Source organism: Polypterus senegalus, chromosome 8 (assembly GCF_016835505.1).
Source record: "Polypterus senegalus isolate Bchr_013 chromosome 8, ASM1683550v1, whole genome shotgun sequence".
NCBI lineage: Eukaryota > Metazoa > Chordata > Cladistia > Polypteriformes > Polypteridae > Polypterus > Polypterus senegalus.
Window position 1 is genome coordinate 159,960,700 of NC_053161.1, and position 23,085 is coordinate 159,983,784.

Below are 23,085 nucleotides of genomic sequence, written 5' to 3' on the forward strand. Positions count from 1 at the left end.
AAATGAAAAAAAAAAAATACGTACACTTACAAAAACCGGGAATAAAATTGGTCCTTCAGATTAAATTAATTGAAAAGAGAAAGTCAAAAGTCATCCTGAGATAAAAAAACAAGAAAGCAAGCTGTCAAGTGACCAAAACCAAAAATGAATCAGCAGTCAAAAAGGCTGGAGCAGAAGTTGAAAATACAGTTAACATGAAGCAATCCCAAACAATTACCAAAGTGGAAAAATTGCTAGATATGCTGTTTGTAAATCCTAATCCTAAAGCAAGGATATAAGAGGTGAGACACAAAAATAACCGGCCTGAGCTTGGGACTTTCCTGAAAAACTGCCAGGAGGTTGGCCGAACAAGAATTATAGAACTGTTTCCCCTCCTGCACACCCTCTCAAACCGCCGACCAGCTAGGTATATCCTGTGAATAGCCCAGTCAGTATTTGCACAGCAATCGCTACAAGAGTTGCCACGAAAATGTTGGGTGAAAAAATCAACATCAAACGTCTCGTGAATTTTCTCTTTTTCCATAAAGTAGTTTTTGACTGACAAAATATTCCTGTCCTCGATCATCCTCCCTATTCACCCGATTTAGCTCCTTCTGATTTTTACTTGTTCCTGAAAAAAAAATCAAAGTGACCTGAGGGGAACACATTTATCTTCAATGGATGAAGTGAAAACAAAAACGGCAAGCCTGTTGAAGATCCTCAAGCAAGAAGACTTCCAGGACTGATTCAATTGATTGAAGATATGTATGGAGCGGTGTAGAGATTGGGAAGGGTGACAATGTTTAGAATGCTGTAATTCATTAATAAATATATTTATTTTTTTACCAATCTGGTTATTTTTGTATCTCACCTCATATTGAAGCTGTTTGTAGTCATCATGAAAAAGTATGAAGCAATGATATAAGATTTTATGTGAATTCCATCACAGGAAGCCAGCCTTACAACAATATACAACACAGAGGAAGGCATGCAAGGACTGGCACAAATTGTCAGCGGCCACACTACATCAAAAAACAAGACTGCATCATAAGAATAATGATAAAAATTATACAACAAAATATACTAATTCCAAAAATTAATCATACTGTTTATTGAAATAACAAAAACCCAGATTCATTATAGGAATGGGAGTGCTGTCCAAACAAAAGAATATGGTTATGTATACATGCTGGCATATATAAGAGTTGACTTATATAATACATAACTGAATAACTTAAAATAACTGGAAACATGCATGTTATACACTATATGAGTTTTAAAATTAGGATTCTTCAATTGTCAATGTTATGGAAGCATAATGGAAAGTGACAAATGGTGCTTTTAAACAAGGGACCAGTAGATAAGACACGAGTCTAAATAAAAGCAAAGGTTGTAACCAAGAAATCAAAATCATTTGTTGATAAGCCCCAGCTCACATCCCAAAACCAAAGCTGCAAGTCCTTGCACTTAATTTGAAAGCAAGAAAATCAGTCACACAGTAAATTTTGCTAAATACTCAAAGGTATGTCTCTGATAACTCAAATAAACATAAATGCCAAAGCTGACCTTACAACCTGTCACCCTAGTGATGTAATATGCCATTCTGATAAGTTCCTGAGCAAAGTGGCAACACTCACCTCGAAATACGACAGCGCCAGGAAAGGATGCAAAATAATTTCAGAAACTGAGAGACATTAAAGTTCTATGTACTCCAAAACTTAAACTAAATTAGTAAATATACAAAAACACAACAGAAACAAAATCAAAAGCTAATAATAATACCAAAACATGACAGTGGCTATCTAGAATTTAACCAAGAATTGAACCATAAAGAATTTAACATAATGTTCGGGTTGCAAATGGAATCATATGGTTTTAGGGATCTTAGGAAAGAAGAAAACATGGTACTGTACTATTGCAGAAAGACAGGAATTTTACTAAAGGGTGAAGTACTAGGTTGCTGTACCATGTTAGCCATTAAGGGTGAAGGAACAGTGTGATTATACTCATTTATAAGAAGAAGGGCGATATTCAGGGTTTGGAAACTATAGAGGGATTAAGCTGATGTCACAATGAAAACTTGGGAAGAAGTTATAGAGAGAGAGTTTATGGTAGAGACCACCACAGAGGAGGAGCAGTTTGGCTTTATGCCAGGGAGAGGAACAACGGATGCTGTCTTTGCATTCAGACAACTGATAGAGGAGCATCACTAAAACCGGAAAGGTTTCCATATAGCATTTACTGAATTGCGAAAGGCTTATCATAGAGTGCCATGTCAAGAAGTCTGGAAGTGCATGAGATAGAAAAGAGGACTAAAGAAGTATGTGAGAATTCTCCAGGATATACATGAGGGAGTGAGGACTCCGGTTAAAAGCAGTGTTGGGGTAACAGACAAGATCCTAGTTCAAGTAGGTCTGCATCAAGGAGTCTTCTTTAGGGCCTTACCTCTTTGTTCTGGTTATGGATGTGTTGAATCATGAGATGAAATGCCCAATCTCCCTGGTGCAGGCATTTTGCTGATGACATTTGTGTTGTGTAGCACCAGAAAATAGGAAGTGGAGAAGAATTTGGAGGAATGGAGAAGCGCTGAAGATAAATAGGAAGAAGACAGAATATCTGAGGTTTAATAATGATCAGGATCCAGAGTTTAGCTTGCAAGGAGAGCTATTGAAACGAGTGTATATGTTTAAATATCTAGGATCAGTTGTAGCCCAATATGGAAAATTAGATGCAGTGTGGATGGAAGAACTGGAAGAAGATATCAGGAGTGTTGTGTGATCAAAGATTTAAGGAGAAGGTTAAAGGTTAGGCTTTTAAGACTGTGGTAAGCTCATTCAATGATGTATGGAGCTGAGACATGGGCAGTAAAGGGAGTGAAGGAAAAGAAGTTAGATGTGTCAGAAATGAGAATGTGGAGATGGATGTCCTGAGTTATAAAAAAGAACAAAATAAGAAATGAGACATTCAGAGGTACAACAAAGTGCTAGAGATATCTAAGAAATACAGGAAAGTAGATTGAGGTGGTATTAACATGTGATGCGGAGAGACAATGAATATGTGGGAAAAAGAGTATTGGGAATTTAAGTACAGGGGAAGAGGAAGCAAGGAACACCAAAGAGGATGTAAATGGATAAAGGAAAAGAAGATCTGAAGGAAAAGGGTGTGACTGACTGAGCTGTATTTAGAAGGTTGATCAGCATGTCGACTCCACCTAGAAGTGGGAAAAGATGAAGACGAGGAGGAGGAAGAAAAAGAAGAAGACTTAAACAAGTAAACAGAAGTGATGCACATAAAAACTATTTTGGTTCTATGACACTTACCAACCAAATAATGCCTTATTAGATAAAAGGCAAAGTATAGAGAAAATAAAAGTAACATGGTATTTAATAACATACTAGCTGTGTAAGCCCGTGCTGTAAAAAGCCCGGGGTCCTAGAAACTATTGAAATCATCAGAAATGTAGAGATGACAGGTAATTGAAAGGAACTACTCTGGGCGTCTCTCTCCTAGGAGGTTTCATTTTGCCGACATGCTCACCTCGCTTGTGTATTAGTGAAGGGTGGAAAAGTAAAAGGGATACCGCTTTGCCAATGTGCTCGTCTTGCTTGCGTAAGAGTTTCTCTGTTTTCTTGTCGGTTTTACTTTGGCAACAGAGTCTCTTTCTTCTTCCGACATGCTAACTTGGGGTCGGTTCTCTGAGCTTCATGCTGTAGTATTCTCGCACTTCCGGGCGAGATAAACAGACACACACACTTCAACGTGTAGATGTTTAGTTTTCTGTTTCTTCAGAGGTGGAGCCCTTACCCCAACTCCACTTTTTACTACCGGGCCGGACAGACTCACACACTTCCACATGTAGATGTTTATATATAAGATTACAATTAAATAGGTGTGCTAAATAGATATTCTTAGACATGCTCACTGAAAATCAGAAATGTCAAGGGGTGGATGTTGTTCTGGGTGGTTTTTGGCTTAGTGACCGATGTTGTTCATATGTTACATTTTCTGACATCCAAATCAGATGGTCTTACGTCTCTTGATTTCCTATGTTGCATTTCTGTCATAATCTTCTTTTTTGGTCCATTGGATGAGCCATATTTAGGTTAAAATGCACACTTGTGGTTTCAGGACATGTGACACTGCACATATTTGATTGGCTATCTCAATTATGTAATGTGACATGGGGTTAAAATAAAGGACACTGGCCATTCTAGTGTAGAAAGGCATCTTAGGGGAAACCAGTCCCCTTAATGAAGTAACATCAGTCCTTGTAAAATGGGTAGAGTTTATTAGAAGATCTTATGAGAGAATTAATTGAACCTAATTATAGCAGTAAACTGTTGAGGGTTTTAATACTTACCTGACATACTTGAAGGCATGGACAGTTAACGCCAGTGTTCTCATGCATTCTGGGGTGATAGTTGTGTTTGACAGGTCAAGGTCCTGTAATTTTTCACAGCAACAGGTGACAAGACCTTACCAAAAAAAAAAAAAAAATAGACTTTAATTTTGTATTAAATATATACCAACAAGAGAGTAAATTAATTTAATTACTGTTTATTTTAAAATGGGAAATTCCATAAAATTCTTAAATTGTACTTTAATTCTAAAGATTTTGAAAAATGCTAAGCAGTGTGGTAGAAATTTAACATCTTATTAAAGAAAGAAACGTCCCCTAACAGGAGAAATCAGTAATCAGGCAGAAAAAAAGCTCTTCATGGTGTCTTTAAATTACTCCTTAGCAAAATGTATTTGAGGGAAAGTTTTTTCCAAATCCAGTCCATTATAGCTTAGTTAGAATGATCAGAATGGTCAGACAAACAATGAAGAGTGGTTCATTTTATAAACCATTGAATTTGCATACAGTGTCAATCCATACATTTTACTCTGGTTGGTTCATTGGTTTAGACCCAAATGATTTATATAAAATAAAAGTCTGTTATATTATATTCTGGTCCTTTTATACCTTTGAGTTGCACCACCACCCTTAAAATTTCTGTACATATAACAACTGTCCATTCTGGTTGTTCACAGGACATCTGCTGATTTCTTAGTCATCCTTCAGTACATTTTGTATATTACAGCAACCTTTCTTCTGGTACATTCTTTATTTACTTGACCATCTCAGCATTTTTCCTAAACCAATTCTTATATTTCAGTGTACATTTTGTTGTCTACTTGACCTTTATCTGGTTTCCTGATGTGCCTGAACAGGTTTTTGACATTTATTAACCCTTTATGCTATTTCTTTAAGATGAATGCTATGTTACCCTAAAATTATTTTTCCACACTAGTACAAGGTTGTAATCATAGTCAGTCAAAATCCATAGCTGTGTTGAAGTGCACCAGTCAGGGTTATTTCCCTGCTTATGTTTATTATCATTTTTGATGTTTTCTTTGTTTCTTATAAAGCAAGTAGGTATTTTTCATTAATGTTGCTCAATTTTTTCCTATTTAGCATCATTTTCTGTTCCTTGTGTTTTGAGGGTGGAACCCCAAGAGAGGGTGAACCCTGATCTCACAGCTGAAGTACCACTCACAGTCTGTATATTGTGACCCTGGAGAATGAAATTGTGGTTCATTAATGTTTGGAGAGTTCTGTTCTTTGTGAGTATTGGCTTTCTGGATTCTTGGATTTTTGCTTCTCTTCTTGATTACTGGATTGAGGATTAATATCTGTTGCTGTGGGCTCCCTTGTTACGTTAGCCCTATTTGCCTTTACATTTTTTCCTTGAGTGCAGTTTTTGGTTCTTCTTTTGTTTAATTCAGATAAACTTAATTAATCATAAAGAGTTTGTATTCTACTTGGCTCTCAAATCATGAGCTTTTTAACTGTTCTTTTCCTTTGTGAGGTATTTTTGTGTATCAAAGTATATTTTGTAACATTTTAAAGTATATTTTTGAAATTTTAAACCAGATCCTGTTTTTAGGCCTTTGTAGGCTGAAGCCTGTTTGTGGAGTTTGGGGTCGGGCTGCCTTAGGTGAGAACTTTTCTATTGGAAAAGGGAAGGACATAGTCTGTTTTATGGTCTTTTAAAGGACTCACACCATTTTTGTCTTAATTTGGAGTCAATACTGTAACAAATAAGGTGTGAGGCCTTCAAATAAGCAGCAGAGCAGGCCAGGGTCTCCTTTGGTTTGTCGAAACAAACCTCCCCAAACTCCAGTCACCTCTCCCAATACTGCCTGAGACTGCGGCCAACCCAGGGGAAGAAATGGGGAAACTGACTTTAAACTTCAAAATGCCTATAAAAATTCTTAAATAACATTGATGTTTCCCAAGAGGAAGGAAACCATAATAAAATGTTGTAATGTCAGGGTGGCCCTGCCTCTTAGGGTTTCACCCATGAAGAGCATGGAACATTACTACATTTTAAGTGACACTACATAATTATAAACACAGTAGAAATTAAATAAAAATAAAACACATAACAACATGTAATACCATAACAATCTGACCATTTTTATGCTGCTCATCATAACCTGTGGGTGTAAATTCTGGCCAGGATACTGTCTATTTGGAGTCTGCATGGTCTTGCTATGTCTGTATGGGTTTACCTCTCATATCACAAAGTCAGGTCTGCTCAGATATTTAAGTGAACACTTGTGATTTGCCCAGTGTGTGCATGAAGGTCACACTCATTTACATGTGTACATGGGGCAAATTTAATGAAACACCTGCACCTGTTCTTCAACTCACTTTTGTATATTCCTTCTGTTTCTTGTAAATTTAACAATTGTAATATGATCATTAGACCTTTTCTAGTTTCTGTTGGCTTTTGCAGGGACATAACAACTGCCACGATACCATCTTAAATACTTGCTTGGCACATGCATTATGCACCATATATCTACAAAGAGGAAAAAATGTTGACACATTGCATGCAGCAGCCTTTTACACAAGCTAATTTATCCTTTCTCTCTTTCATAATATTATTCATGCTATGAATTATTAACATTGATGTTATGCTCTAGCTTGTTACTACAATCTTTAAATTGTTTTTGAAATTGAAGACATGCTCTGTCATCACAGACCCGAGCATCAGCCCATCAACAACTGCCTTTAAGACAAGCAGCAGACTTGAGTGATGTCACAAGGTGAACACAAAGGATCTGAAGGCTACCTTATGTCTGCAACATCTGAGAAGGTAAGAGACCCCAAGAACATAAAGTGGGATGCATTTAATATCCCCTTACTTATTTAGTAGCGCTGTGGTCACTGTTACCTAAGGAGCTCTATTACACCTTATCAGAGAAGCAGCTCATCCAATGATGAAAAGGCAATAATTCAGAACAAGGATAAAAGTAAGGTGGTAAGGTTTCACAAGTGCTTCCAAAGATGACCTTTTAACCAGCTGCGTACTACTTGGAGGGCACAACCTATCAAGTCCATAACAACATGTGATGCTGTTCTAGCAACAGAAAATTGCAAAAGGCAGTTATAATTCAGTGAATGATTCTGGTGGACACACAAATCAGAAGGCATTGATTTTATATCTGAAAGTGACTTACAAGTGATTACATGTTCATTTAAAAAACTAGCTGCACTCATCTCTCTGCTCTCACATTCTCCATATTGACCTCTTACACCCTCAGAAACCTGCACTCTGAAACTAAAAAGCTGATGAGCCGCTCCCTCGCATGGGAGCTGAAAGCTGACAATCTGTTTGTTTTATGGACCACAAAGCTGAGATCCAGTCTGTCAAGCCAAGCTGTATGCCGGTGAGCTGAGAAGACTAAGAAGCAGTTATTACTTCAAGAATAAAACTTGAGTATCTGAATGCTTGTCACAGAAAGAGTAATGTTTTACTTTTGAAGTTTAAGATGTCACAACAAATAGCCTAACTGAAGAAAGCACTGCACTCCTCAGACAAAGGACCACATCACAAAGAGAGAAAGGGTGCACTCCAAACCAAGAGGAATCCTTCACTTGAAACTGGATCATAAAGAGAGGCAACTCCACCCAACACTGGACATTATTGAAAAAAAATACAGAATACTTATTAACTCTTAATAACCAGTAAATAATCAGCCTCTTCTGTGTTATATATTTGTCTGTCTAGTCCAGTAGTTCTTAAACTTTTTTTCCTATGACCCAATTTCATCCTCCTAGTAGAATCATCATTGATTGTCATCTCTTTAGACCCTTTGGAGAATCACCTGTGATTGTTGTCCCGAATGGACTGATCCCCCTTGGAAAATCACTGCCTATGGTTGCTTTGTCCTTCCCCTTGGAGAATTGCAGGTAATCCTTTTTAGGGGGCTACTCCTTGCCTATTATAAACTATTTGCAATCTTTTACCATTCAGTAGTATTGTGATTCACAACTCAGGGCAACTCAGAATGGTTTGTGGCACATAGTTTAAGAAACACATGTCTAGTCTGTCTTATATATTAATATACTAGCTGTCCCCCATGGCTCTGCCCGCGTAGTAGTGAAACAGGATAAACTTTAAAAATCAATAAAAAATAAAATGTAATAAGTTGTATTGAGAAGAATTTATATTGATAGCTTTTGTATCCGAGGGCCTCCTGATATACAATATTTTTGGTTTTGCTATCAGGTGCGAGAATGTAGCTGTGATCTCTTTGGGAAAAATGTAAAAAGTTGGCAAGGTATCTCTGGCCGAGCGGAAGGAAGGTACCCTCCAATGTCAAATGTTGCTACTGTCTCTTATCGTGTTCTGCTCTGATGGGAGAGCATCCCCCATGTAGGGAGAGGAGCACGTGGCCGTGATATCACTGTCAATGAGTAGGTACCATCTAAAACACACGTAGCAGTGATCTCCCTCTCAAAAACATCAAACATTACTTTTTAACAATCTGTAGATGATTATGTTTGCTGAGCAAACAGGTATCGCTAGCTAAGCAGAGGCACTCCATCACATGGCAAAAGGTAGAGTGATTCGAATGGAGGCTGGTGTGTGAGTGAGGACGGCCCTGCCTGGCTCCCTACTCTTGTGGCCCCACCTCCCCTTCCCCTTCAGTCCGCAGCCTGTCTCTCGGATTCGCATGAATAAATTGGTTGTGCAACCAAACTATAATTCATAGTGCGATGAGAGAAGTCACAAAATCAACCGGAATGTTCAAGCAAATTGTAGAAAAAAACCTGAGACAACAGAGAGAGTTAAGGTAAATAAAGTAAGAGCCTTAACAAATTATTTACTTATTGACTGTCATTGCTGAAGGCAACACAGATAATTAATTAATCAAGTGAAATGTCGGTAACACTTTATAATAACTGCACACTATGAAGCATTAGTTAAGCATGACTAAATACTTTGTTCATCATTTAGAAAGCATCGCTTCCACATTAATTGGCATTAGCAACCACTTTATAAATGCCATTATAAATGCTTTAGTACTGATTCTTTGAAAAATATTAATTATTAGTTCATTGATCATTAATAAAGCATCGTAAATGCAGTTATCAAAGACATTATAAATATGCTTTGTGATCAGTACTAAAGCATTTATAATGGCATTTATAAAGTGGTTGCTAATGCCAATTAATGTGGAAGCGATGCTTTCTAAATGATGAACAAAGTATTTAGTCATGCTTAACTAATGCCTCATAGTGTGCAGTTATTATAAAGTGTTACCGAAATGTCTTCCATATTCCTACAATAACCGACAAAGATTTAAATAATGAAGACATTCATAACATTGGTGGCCATTTATTTAAATCCATTTTATGATGAAGCAGTTCTATTTTTAGTCTTTCATACAAATATGAAGTCATCAATTTCTCTGTACCTTCATCTCCTTCACCCACTGCAGATGCTTTCAATGGTTTATGGCTTTAAACATATATTTACAAAAACACTGAGAATGCCTAGAGGTCAATGATACCCCCTGTTAATTGTATGTGCTGGGAACTGTAGCGTCTGCAGCATCCTATCCTCCTGACTACCAGTAGTTCAAATTTGTCCTCTCTGGAGGACATATGTAAACCTGAATATCTCCAACCCACTGCATACTACTGAATTAACTCCTTTTGCCATCTACTGAGGACATTTAGGGCTTTTCAATGATGCCAAATGTGAAGGGGTGGGGCTTTGGTACCTTTCTCTTTTTCATTAAGGAAAATGGCGTCCATCACTGCAGGCACATTTTATGGGAAGAGGAAAAGTAAGTGCATTGTACTTTTTATTGAGCAAATTCTGGCTTGAAATGTTGGTGGCATATTTAATGTAAGTCTTTTAACAACACATTTAAACATTGTCTGAATAATTTTAACTGTATTTTAGTGTAGTATTTAAGTGTTAAAAAAATGTCCTCTGTAGTGGACATTTGTAGTTATTTCCTCCACTTTGTTCTGTTTTTTTAAATGACAAGAAAGGGATTCATTCTCAGAAGCAGAGAGAATTTTACTGCGAATTGTTGATGGAGACTCAGATATTGAGTTGTCTGATGAAGAAGATCAAGATGCAGTGTTTGAGGCAGAAGCAGAGGAAAATGATTCAGAGAGTTCTGAGGATGAAATTCAGGCAGGGCAAGCAGATGCAGAGGAGTCAGACAAAGCAGAACAGTCCACATCTGAGTCCAGTCGGCGTCCACTGTGGAGCAAGAATCCAAAGTACACCTTGAGTTGGTTTTATAAAAAAATAACTTATTTTCTCTTACAGTTGAGACTCATTTTAATTGTGTTTTTCTCCCTTTATTACTTTTAAGATTAATGTATTGGGCCTCAAATACCAGAGTTCAAATTGTGGCAGAATCCATGACCAGAAATCGGTTTTACAAGCTGAGAAATTCCATTAAGATCGTCAACGACCTTGATGTTCCAGACGATGAAAAAAGAAGTGATCTCTTGTGGAGAATCAGGCCCCTCTTGACCAAAGTAAGGCAAGGATGTCTAAATCTGCCTAGAACAGGAAAATTGTGCATTGATGAGCAAATGGTTCCATTTACTGGTCGCTGCCCAGTGCGCCAGTATGTACCGGGCAAACCATACCCAACTGGACTGAAGGTGTTTGTCTTGGCTGCACCAAATGGTCTGGTCTTGGATTTTGTAGTCTACCAAGGCAAGACTACTTTCAGAGATACAGGAGGAAAAGGCATTGGAGAACAAGCTGTTCTTCATTTGGCAGAGTCTGTTCCCAAGGAACCCACCTGTTCTTTGACAGGTTCTTTACAACGGTCAACCTCCTCGACACCCTGATGACAAAAGGGCTGACAGGAACTGGAACCCTCATGAATAACAGGGTTCCAAAGGAGTGCAAGATCATAGGGGATAAGCCCTTCAAAAGAAAGGAAGAGGGACATCAGAGATGGTAGTTAGACGAAACCCTCCTGAACTTGCTGTCATAAAGTGGTTGGACAACAAGCCAGTTGTCATGGCATCCTCTGCCTATGGCATTGAACCTCAGGACACACGCAGAAGATGGTCCAAGAAAGACAAAGGTTTGTCCAGGTGTCAAGGCCACTGGCAATTGCTGAGTACAACACCAACATGGGTGGTGTGGACTTGGTTGACCGAATGTTGAGTTTCTACAGGATGGCCTCTCGCACTCGGAAATGGACAGTGCGTGCAGTATTCCACTTTTTTGACTTGGCAATCACCAACTCGTGGCTTCAGTATAAGAGTGACTGCCAGTTTCTGGGAAGAAACCACTGAAGTTCCTTGACTTCAAACTGCTCCTTGGTGAGGAGTTGATTACCCGGGCTCAAGCAGGAATCGCAAGTGACAGCGAAGATGACTACACTCCCCCACGTCAAAAGTGGAAACGGCAGCCAAATGCAGCTCTGAGACACTATGGCGCCATCCATCTTCCAGAGATGGTGGACGAAACACATGCATCAAGGTGTCGCAGATCTGGCTGCAAGAGCAAAACATATGTGATGTGCACGAAGTGCAAAGTATTCCTTTGTGTTTCCAAGAAGGGGAATTGCTTTTTGAAGTATCATACCAAATAAGCACAACAAAGCAAAATAAAACAGACAAACAAAAGTTATGATTGACAGTTATGGATGTTAAACTCATTCTTATGTTGACTTTTTTGTATTTTCTTTGGCACTAACTGATTGCCATCAAGATTCAGTTTCACATGTATGGCGTTCCGATGTCCACTGTTGTGGACACATGATATCTGGAAAATAAAAACTTTTTTTTGAAAAAAAATGTTTTCAGTATTCTAATTACCCTACAAAGATTAGAGAATTTAAAAAAAAATGTGATTGGACAATATTTTTTTTCCTGGTAGTCAGGAATATGAGAGTTCTTTTACTACTTTTTGAAGTCTTTAAACTCTTTCTATCATTCAGTGCCTTATAGCAGGGGAATAAACAGTAATTCTGGCCAATGGTAAGACAATAATACAGTCCGAAAAACATAAAGAAATTTGCCAAAGGAGACAGACGACTACTATTGTCAACTGATCTTTCTTCATCCATTATTTACTGTACATTGGAGGTAATGGGTTTTGATAAGAAATGTATTAATGATAATCCATTGAGCAGCAGGAAGGAAGACACACTGTTCTCATCCCCTATGTTTTTATAGCAGTAATGCTGTCTTTATTTCACCTTGCGCTGTGCCAAATAACAGGTATTGCTTACCAACTAAAACCCAAACCTTTTGAGCTTTACTTACAACTCAAAGGTAAATTCTATCAAGGACAAAACTGAATTAATCTTCTATATAATAAAACACTAGGTCTGTGTGTCCAGTCCTTCAGAGAGTGTGAGATGCACAGGCAGGAGTAAAGTCACACACTGAGTTGCCTTTATAGTCTTATAGTATAAAACTGGGAAGATGGCGAGGAAGGCACCTCGAGAATATTGACAGAGTCTGAGAAGCAGGTTTTACAGGAACACGCTCAACAAATGGAACGTTGATAAAGAGACATTTACACACACACGAATACAGAGGAAAGGCACTGAAGGTACATGTAAGGCAAGAGATGGCAAATATTTTTAAATTATTCTTTTACCTGTCTTTAGCAGGTACTGTCTAATAATTCACTTTTATTTGTTTTATTTTCACAAAGTGTGCATTGATTTACATTTCTAGAGCAGTATACCATTCACATGTGAAATATATTTAAAATAGGAATAAATAAAATTGTAATCTGAGTAGTTGTCTGCGAAACACACAAAAATGGCTCATTTTCACGAAATTTTATGCGTGAGTTCCCATTGGTCCAACTTAAAAATGGCATATTGGGGAGTAGGGGTGTAATGGGAGGGGAACAATCCGGGAAAAAAGCATAGGGACTACAATTCCCATCAGGTAGCTGGAGTGTGCTGAGAATGGTGGGAGGACATTGATATCAATGCACAAAACATTTTTCTACTGGCCTAAGTGGGATTTCATCTTTCAGTCCACAAATACAACATGTTTCTTCTCAACTAATTTGTAAAGCAGTTTATTTTTTTGCACTAAATTACAGCTTTTGCCTAAGAATATGTCATTTGATTTTCCTAAAGGCAGTTTTTGCCCCCATTTATTCACACCCTGTAGTATGTACTTTGGCTACTGAAAGACTAAATAACATTAAGTAAATAAAAAAAAAAATCTAAAAAATACCTACTAATAGATATATACATATATGAATACATATACAAATTAAGTGGACAAGACAATGGCAAGCTTTGTTGGTCTGAATATCCTGCTCTCAAGATTGTTCTAATGCTCTAATACCCGCATGCATGCATAGAATTTTTTAATTCAAGCTTAAATTCTTAAACCTCCAATAAAACAGTATACTTATAATTATGAACTTATTAACCATCTGTCAATACAGAAAAACAAATTTCAGCAAGGTTATGAATTCATATCCATCTTCAGACTCACTATGTTACCCAAAACATCTTATGTCATCTGCCTGGACTTATATTCAAATGTATGATATCACTAGCTTAGAATGGTGGTTAGTATAGAAAGGTACTATATAATAAAAAGATGGATGATATTTACCTGAGTCTTCAGTGTGTAACAAGATGACTCCACTAGGAGGTCCCACACCTGCCTCACAAACAGCTGCGTATCTCACCTCATACCTTGTAGATTTCTGAAGATCTTTCAGAATGAAACAGTTTTCAGTATTATCAGTCACTTGTGAACTCCACTCTTTCTCATTTTCTTTCCGGACCTGCACCAGATACTTCATTGTCTCCTTTGATCCATGGAGCGGGAGAGAAAGTTTTATTTCTGCAAAGTCACTGAAAGCTTTGACTACTTTAGGGACATCTGGAATTGAAGGAGGCTCAAAGTCTGGATTACACAGCTCTCCATTACGATATAGGAGAATTGAAATGCATTCTCGCTTCTCCATAGGTTGAGCTGTAACCATAAACTTGATGGCTTTGTTCTGTAGGTTGTTAACTACAAAATCAACAAATAATGTCTTTCTTTCTCTTATTTTGTTAAAGCCCATCTGTGAATATATCCACTCATCACCGTTCCCTTCATTGCTCTCCATGTCTTTGTCTCTGTCATTTTTCAGCTTTCTACATTTAACATAATTTTCCATTGTATTTAAAATTTTGCCTTCACTGCTCAACCTGTTAAAATTGAAACTTATAATGTAATTAACATTTGACTCCAAAAGCAAATTCTCTGTTATATCCATTTTTCCTGTAAGAAGTGATACATTTCCATTTTTCATATCTTTAACAAGAGTTTCAATCACCTGTATCTCTTTTTGCAGTGAGCTCAGCCAACCCTGTAACTTTGGTTGACTAAAGGGGGACATTCCGTGCGTCTCAAGGAAATCAGCCAATGCCGTTTCTGCTGCTGTTCCTCCACGAATTGATGGGATAATCTCAGCAAGGTTTTTTTGAAAATGCAGCTTGTAGTCTCCCAGCAATGTTTTGAATCGAATGACTTTCTGCTCTATGCTGTAGAAACACTTCACTGTAAAATCTGTTAAAAGATCATTGCACATCATGTCAGCCTCTAATAAAGAGTCCAGCACACGTTCTACCTGGGTGACCAGATGAATACTGATCTCATTCATCAGCTTGGCAGCAACAGGCTCCAGCAAACTGAGAGGGTAAAGCCACACAGTAATGGGCACTGCGTGCTCACCATCCTTACCCAGTAAAGCAGGCAAGGTCTTGTAGACATCTAGAGCAGTTAAATAGTCAACTGGAAGATTAGGAATACGAACGTCTCCATGGAATGTACAGCGAATTTTTTCCAATTCCTCTTTCTCCTTATCACAAAAGTCCACTGCCCCTTTGCCTTTAATAGTGAAATGTGGGATTTTATTAACAGATACTTTTAGGTGCCCTGCAATGGTTTGAACAGATTCATCTTTAGAAATGTCTCTGTCAAACACCAGGAGAGCTCGAGCGCCATACAAAATCGCTGTAACCACATGAGTTGCCGTTCCCTGCCTAAACACTTCCTCGTACGTGATGTTGTTTCTACTGAGTTGGCTCATCGTCAACTGCTTGAACATGGTAGTCATGAAGTAATTCAGAGTTACCCGCACTTGATGCTTTGATGAGTTGCTGTTGTTTAGGTATTTGGCTGAACCTTCCACCTTTACAAGGCCACAGGCAAAACTTCCCCTCAGTGAGGAGTTGATATCAAGCGCCTTAGCCTTGTCAGTCAGAGAGTTGGAAGTCTCCAACAAATACTCTGTAAGAGGCTGAGGGTGAATACCAACATCTTTTTCCAGGTCTGTTTTATTCCAGAGTGTCACCCCTATTGAATGAAATAAATCAGAAATTATTACATTTTAAAATATTCTGTCTATGGATAAACTAAACAACAGTCTGCAGCTATTTACCCCAGTCTGAAATTAATAACAAATAATTAATTAAAAGAATTTACTTGATAAAGGGGCAGCATGACAATAAATTATAAGTGTTGCTTCAGTGACTTAGTTACCATCTGTACTGTGTTTGCTTGTCCAATCTCCACACCTTTTTGCTTGTCTTTGTCCAAAGGATGTTATAAGATTGGTTCCACATTTAAATTTGTATTTAACTCTGTAGTTGATGACTCCCAAGTTTCCTGTATCCATGAGAATTATTGTTAGACTTCTTTGTAAGTCCAGTAAATTAGGTTATTACTGAACAAAAATTCTTAAGAAACCGTTTATATTAATTCAAAGTGGTAACACGTTAGGTTAGGTACTGCAAATATGCATCTAGTCTAGTTTCTGTAACAAAATCTTCACTTAGACTTCTTTTAGTCTTCATAACACTTTTATAAAACATCAGTAGTCCGATTATTCATGTCTGTGCAATGTGGCATTATGACATGATGGCAAAATGACTTTTTCATATGAAAGATTTACAGTTCTTGTACTAAATATTTAATGTCAAAAGTAAACTGTCTTAGTTGAGGCACCTCAGACCACTCCAAAGTGAAGTTCTGTTAGTTGGTCACATTGCTGAGATGAATAAACACGTTACTGATGCTTTGTAAGTGCTATGAAGACCTAAAGGAGTTTTTGTTAAGATCTTGTTACTTAATATTATGAGTAATAGATGCTGTTTTTGCAGGACCTAAACTAAAGTGTTACTGAAAAATCATATACATTTTTACACATGCCTTATGATAGTTGATACTGCCATATTTAAACCACTGATTGAGGTTGGAGTAGGAAATGGGTGTTTTAGTTTTTGGTTGGGATGTCATCAGGCTAAGAATTCTGTTATAATTGTTCCATTATTGTACTGGAAAAATTCAATGAATTATTGACTACATTCACAGACAACCTTAGGGACCAAGCCTGATCTGACATTTTATTTCTTAACATTGATATTTATGAACTGGAGCTGAATGACTTTACCTGGGACAAGTTGGTCATTACGACAGTCATAAAGCATCCCCAGCTGGAATGGCGTCCAAGAGCTGCAGTTTTAATGGTGACTGATTGTTGCATCGTTGTTTCACTGTTGTAGAGATCACAATGGCTCATTTTCAGAGTCTGCTTCAATCTAACCTGGTTATGACAAGGTGAAGTATACATTTACTTATAGCAAGCCTACATTCTGAATCAATTGAAGAAACATTAAGCAGCAAACAACCCAATTATAATTCCTTCATCTGTGGGCGTTGTCAGTTCAGCAATAATTATTTCTACAGCACATTTTCATTCATGAAAGTACTTTAAATTACTTTACAATAACAACAGATAAATTGTAATTTTAAAAGAGGTTTTCTAAGAATTAAAATGTAAAAAGTCTTGCTTAATAATCTAATTTCACTTTTTTACTCACTAGAGTGATGATGCTCCCATATTTCTGCTGCCAACTGAACAGCCATGCATATCAAGCACATTCTCACGCTTCCAAAATTCATCAGTTCTTCCAGATTATTTAGGTGCTGGCTACCCATCCTTTTTATGTAACAATTATAAATTTCAATTTTGGACTATACAAGAACCTCAAAAACAAAATGTGTGTCTTATGTGCTATGTCTTACTTTGTCTCTATTGTTGCCATTTTGTCAGTTTTCTCTGATAGCTACTGAAGTATTTATTAAAATAACATTACTTTTTTATTAAATTGTCCCTAACATGCTAGTGTTCTTTAATGGCTCAACTTTATGTGTGTAGGTGAGCACACTTACAGTCGAAAGCACACACTAACAAGGTATTTAGCAGGAAAGCCACTCTCATCCCTTTATTAGCAAAGTTCTCATTTTGATTCATCATCTGAAAAGTGCATTTTGCATCCCCTTGTTTGCTCATCATTCTTGACATAATTTTGTTTTCAATGACAGAAACAGCAATACAAAGACCAAGCCCATAAATAATCATTCTGAGTGGAAATGTACTCACCTCAGTTCATCTCTCTTTGCCTTCTGGTTTTTGTGTCATCCTCCTGTGCACAAGACAGAACATTTAATTGATAACATTGATTGATTGATTAATTTATTCAAGCAAAATGTTGTGTTAGCTAAATTATTAAGGAAATTGTTTGAGCTTATTGATAGGTCAAGTCTCAAAAGTTCAAGAGCATTAAATCATGCAACAAGCCTTCACTGTCAGTGCCTTCTCTTAGAGGCTTTGTGTTAAGCTGTTTCCTCTTTTCTGTTTCCTTGTATTGTGGTTGCATTGTGGAATAACTAACTTAACTGTGGCTTTATTAACTTCCTGCCCCAAAATGAAAAAAAAAATAATAATAAAATATGAGATTTACAGAAAAACACTTTTTTTATTATTATTTCCGTATTTTGAGAATTGAACAGAAAAGGCTATCTTCAAAAATTCATGCTTTCCAATATTAGCTATTGAATTTCTTTAACTTACTTAAATTACACTTTGGCACTGAGAGGACCTGCGTTACATCATTTACACCCTACCACATAATAAATGATAATATATCTAATCTAAAAGTGAATTCACCAGTACAACTGACTTGTCTCTTTCCTGGGGTGCTCATGAAGGAGTTGATTCCTCCTTCTATGCTATAACCCAAACACACAAGGCAATGTCATGTACGGAAAGAGCTCCTTAACAACAAACAACTCAACATGTCCTCTCCTTCCTTCAATGGACCCTAACTTTATGTTTAAGACTAAATGTGCTAATCATTGTATCCTTTGTACTACCAGCACTAGCAGTCTGAACAATCTGCAATAAGGAAGGACCACTCTTAAAGAAGGAATTCAAATCTTTAATCAAAGCAAAAATCAAAACCGGGAACTCTGTAACTATGCTTCCAAAGCTAAAACACAAACTTTAAGGGCTGGGAAAGTTTTCTGTCAGTCTTGAGATATGGAAAACTGGGAGCACTCAAAGAACGGGTAAGGAACACCAATTTATAAGAAAACATTCCAATCAGGTTTGTGGATATTTACTTTTAAAGACTTTGCAATTCTTTCTTAGTTCTTACCCACAGGCTTACAACATTTAGACAAACTATTTTTGGGTTTCCCTTTTGTCTTGAGGAAAGAGCAATTTGATTTTTGGGTTTGATTTCTGGGAGTATTTTGGATACATCTAATTTTATGGTCAATCTCTTTCAAAATTCTCACTCTCCTTTTTTCTCATGATCTCAGATTTTCATAAATAATTTAAGTTCTTTCCGAGTCCGTTTCAGACAATCTATCAAAGGAATCTGAGGTTTTGACACTCCAAGGATTCTTGATATTTAGTCATAAATGGTGTATCTGGAATATTTTTTTGTTTTCATTTTACTGTGTCACTGTTTTGTTTTTTCAAAGACCACCACTATTTTAGAGGTCTTACATGTGCCATCTCTCTGGCAAAAGTGCCCAGAGTGCAGCACACTCATTGGTGTTGTTATCAGAGCAACAGCTTAAAGATCATCCTTAACAGTTCTGGGATATCTGAGTCCGATGGATAAATCTTAACTTAGGCATTTAACATTTGTGGCATATGGCCAGTCGTTCATCCTGGCCAATACCCCCAAGCCGCCAGATGGAGCCCTTCCTGCAGCATGAAGGTGCCCCGAAGGCCAGCAGGGAATCCTGGACAATGGAGTTTTTATCCACAGCCCTGCTGGATACTGTGGTCGAAGGTTCAAGGGAAACAGCAGACCGACACTGATCAGAAGAAAAATATAACAGTTTCTTTATTCATTTTTAGTGATCAGAGAGACATTTGCAGCCTGCCAGCTATGTCAGTGACAGTTACTAGCAAAAAGCCCCCCGATCTTGCGGGGGTGAGTTCCCTTTTATAACAGACTTCAGAGTCAAGCTTAGCATGAGACAAGATTACACAATAGTTTGGGGGGGTTCAGTACTAGACCCAAAGGTTACATCATTTGGTTCAAAATAATAAGGCAGAAGTGAAAGTACCTATTTGCTGCTGATAAAACAAAATATGCAGACGTTTCCTAATAGATCAACAGTCTTTCTTTTAGATCAGACTTAAAGTCAGCAATTTTCTAAAATGTTACAAGTTACCTTTTACATGCATTTAGCAGAGGCAGTTAAAACAATGGCTTATTGATTATTGGTACATTAATACATACAATATTATAGCTTAATAACGATTTTTCCTTTCTCAATACCATGCGGGCCGCTAGAGGACGCTGCAGGGAGGAACAAGGAGTATTTTCCATACAGCCCAGAAGTACATCACAGTCACATGGACAGAGGAAATGACGTGCTTCCGGGTTGAAGAAGAGGAGTTTTTACCTGACCCGGATGTGCTGGATAATCACATGGACTGAGGGCTCAGAAGCACTTCCGGGTCAAGGACTATAAAGGACTCTGGGAAATCCCAGACGGATGAGCTGAGTCGGGTGGCAGGGAGACAATGAATCTGGGAGTGTGGAGGATTGTTTATTGTATTGATTAGTATTATTGTTTATGAATATAGTGGAATGTTGGGTGCTTAGTGCACATTATTGCTTTAATAAAGTCAATTATTGGACTTTTATCTGGTGTCTGGCGTCTGATCCGAGGGTTCAAGGGGACGACAACGCACCCTATCTGTCACACATTTTATACAAGGGTATTATACAGTCAACTAGAACAGTGATTCCCAACCACTGTGCCACAGCACATTAGTGTACCGTGAGAGATCATCAAGTGCATCGTGGAAAATTATCCAATTTCACTTAATTGGTCTGAAAATTATCTACTGCAAATAATTTGTCTTTGTTCGTCTATGCGACAGTGACAGGCAGAATAATTAAATACACTTCCACAAGGTGGCAGCAGATGGTTAATTAATCTGTGTATCTACGTGTTGCCATTCAAACAGTAGAATTAGCGATGCTTCGGCTGTGACAGCAGTGATAGCAATGGATAAATATCTGAAAAGAAGAAGTACACAATCCGAACTGGGTCCTGGAGAAAATTGTGACCCAGATGATACCCTAGTATGAGTAGTGGTCAGAAGAAAGCAAAAAGGTGAGCTAAAGACAATATAATGAAAGTTATCTTTCCTTTGGATTTACTAGGGAACCAACCATGCCTATTCTGTTATGCTTGGTATGTGGGGAAAAGCTGTCCAACAGTGCCATGGTCCCTAGCAAACTTAAACACCATCTCCAAATAAAACACCCGTCACTTCAAAACAAGAACACAGACTATTTTATTCAACTTCGTGGACAGACTAAGAAACAGGCAGCTTTAGTGAGGAAAACCACAAAGATGAATGAGAGAGCTCTCAAAGCTAGCTATCAAGTTGCTGAACTCATCACCAAATCAAAACAAGCACACACGGTGGCAGAGACATTAATACTAACTGCCTGCAAAATCATTGTAAATGAGATGCTTGGCCTTGGCGCTCTTAAAGAAATAGCCCAAGTCCCTTTCTCAAATAATACAATTGCCAGACGTATTGATGACATGTCTGCAGACATTGAAAGGATTGTTTTGGAAAAGTTGCACGCCAGTGGAAAATTTGCATTGCAACTTGATGAATCTACGGATATCAGTGGACATGCACAACTTTTGGCAAATGTGCTCATTGTAGATGGAGACACCATCTGAGATAACTTCCTGTTTTTCAAGGAATTGACATTTTTCTTGTTGTATCAAAGTACCTTGAACAAGGAGGACTCAAGTGGGAAAACTGCATAAGAGTTTGCACTGATGGAGTAGCCGCCATGTTCGGGCGCACCAAAGGATTTGTAAGCAGAGTGAAAGAACAACATCCAGATGTTATTGCGATGCATTGTTTTCTGCACTGTGCGGCACTCATTGCCAAGATATCACCAGCAGACCTAGCTCCTGTATTAGACGATTTTGTGCGCATGATAAGGCACCTGTAAAAAGTCGCAAGTTTGCATCATTGTGTGGGGAAATGGGAGCAGAGCATAAAGTGATATTGCTGCATACGGAGGTCCGGTGGTCGTCCTGTGGCAAAGTTTTTGCCCATGTGTATGAGTTGTGTGAGAGGTGTGATGACGCTAAATTGCTTTCAAGTGATGAGTAGTATGCAAGACTGACGTGTCTGGCGGATATACTGTATTTCAACATTTCAATGACCTGAACACAAGGATGCAAGGCCAAAATGAAAACCTGCTCACAATAGCAGATAAAATAAATGGATTTCCTTCAAAGGTGCAGCTCTGACAACAACATGTGGAAAGTGCCAGCCTTGACATGTTCACACACATCCAGAAATGGCAAGGTATCAACATTTCTGCACTACAATAGGCAAGCATTTGAAAACTCTTGAACAGAAGTTGTCATTTTCTTTCCCTTCAGTTTCCACTGATTGCCTTGACTGGGTTAGGAACCCATTTAGCTCAACTGTAGTTGGAAAAGACATGATTTTGCAGGAGCAGGAGGAAATAACTGTACTGAGAGAAAATCGTGGTTTAAAGCTGAGCTTTGCTGATCTACCTTTGGAAAGTTTTTGACTGACTACTGCTAAGGAGTTCCCCATTCTGGCAAGCAGAGCTATGTCAGCCCTGCTCCCGTTTTTCACAACCTACCTATGTGAGATTGGCTTTTTAAACATGACTGCTCTAAAAACTAAAAAAAGAGAGAGACTCAGAGCTATTAAAGAATATCTACGTGTGTGTCTTTCTTCAATTCCTGTGTGTATATCAGCGTCGTGTTCAACTAAACAGGTCCAGGTTTCACACTGAGTAAGTAAATTGCGAGTAAATTGAAACTAGAAGATCATTATATTTCATTACATATACTCTTTGTGACATTTTTGTTTGGTGGTGCGCTGTGGGGTTTTTCTAATGTAAAATATGTGCCGTGGCTCAAAAAAGATTGGGAAACACTGAACTAGAATAATCACAAACATTATTCACAGTTTACTCTTTAAGAAGTGGCTGTCTGTAATGTTTAGAGAGGAATGATCAGTTGTGCTAGTGTTAAAATCAGCCTGCCCTGTAAAGATTGTTCATTATTATTGCCAATTCTGAGTCAAACATTATTAGTTTGAACTTGTTATCTTTCTTTCTTTTTGCCATGTCACTTATTATTATTATGATTGATATTTATTTGCAGGCTCAGCCTTTATTGTGTACTATACTTGTCGATGTTGTTGTTGTTGTTAATTACATGTGATCTAATGTATATTCTTCATATTGCATCATCTCATAAACACTGTAAAAGAGGAGGAACACATCACTCACCATTCAGGTATATTGATCAAAAGGGTGAAATAAAGGAAATTTTTCACAAAATGTAGTTAGATAAAAGTGTGATGGAATGGCCAGCAGCTCATCCCGGCCGACATATCCAGGCTGCTGGAT

The 23,085-nt window shown here is 37.8% G+C and overlaps 1 protein-coding gene across 2 annotated transcripts in view; it reads right to left on the reverse strand.

Moving 5' to 3' along the window:
- LOC120534432 (cytolytic toxin-beta-like) overlaps positions 1–17,972 on the reverse strand; it is a 33,110-nt gene extending 15,138 nt beyond the window's left edge. The window contains exons 1-4 of one of the 2 annotated variants that reach the window (XM_039762005.1): positions 17,727–17,972; positions 16,734–16,836; positions 13,901–15,637; positions 4,340–4,454 (exon numbers count right to left, since the gene is read on the reverse strand). In XM_039762005.1, the coding sequence (XP_039617939.1) occupies positions 4,340–4,454; positions 13,901–15,637; positions 16,734–16,770 (1,889 nt within the window). In that variant the 5' untranslated portion in view covers positions 16,771–16,836; positions 17,727–17,972. Of the gene's footprint in view, positions 1–4,339; positions 4,455–13,900; positions 15,638–16,733; positions 16,887–17,726 lie in introns of both variants that reach the window. The other variant, XM_039762004.1, reaches the window with a different exon arrangement.
- Positions 17,973–23,085: the final 5,113 nt, after the last annotated feature.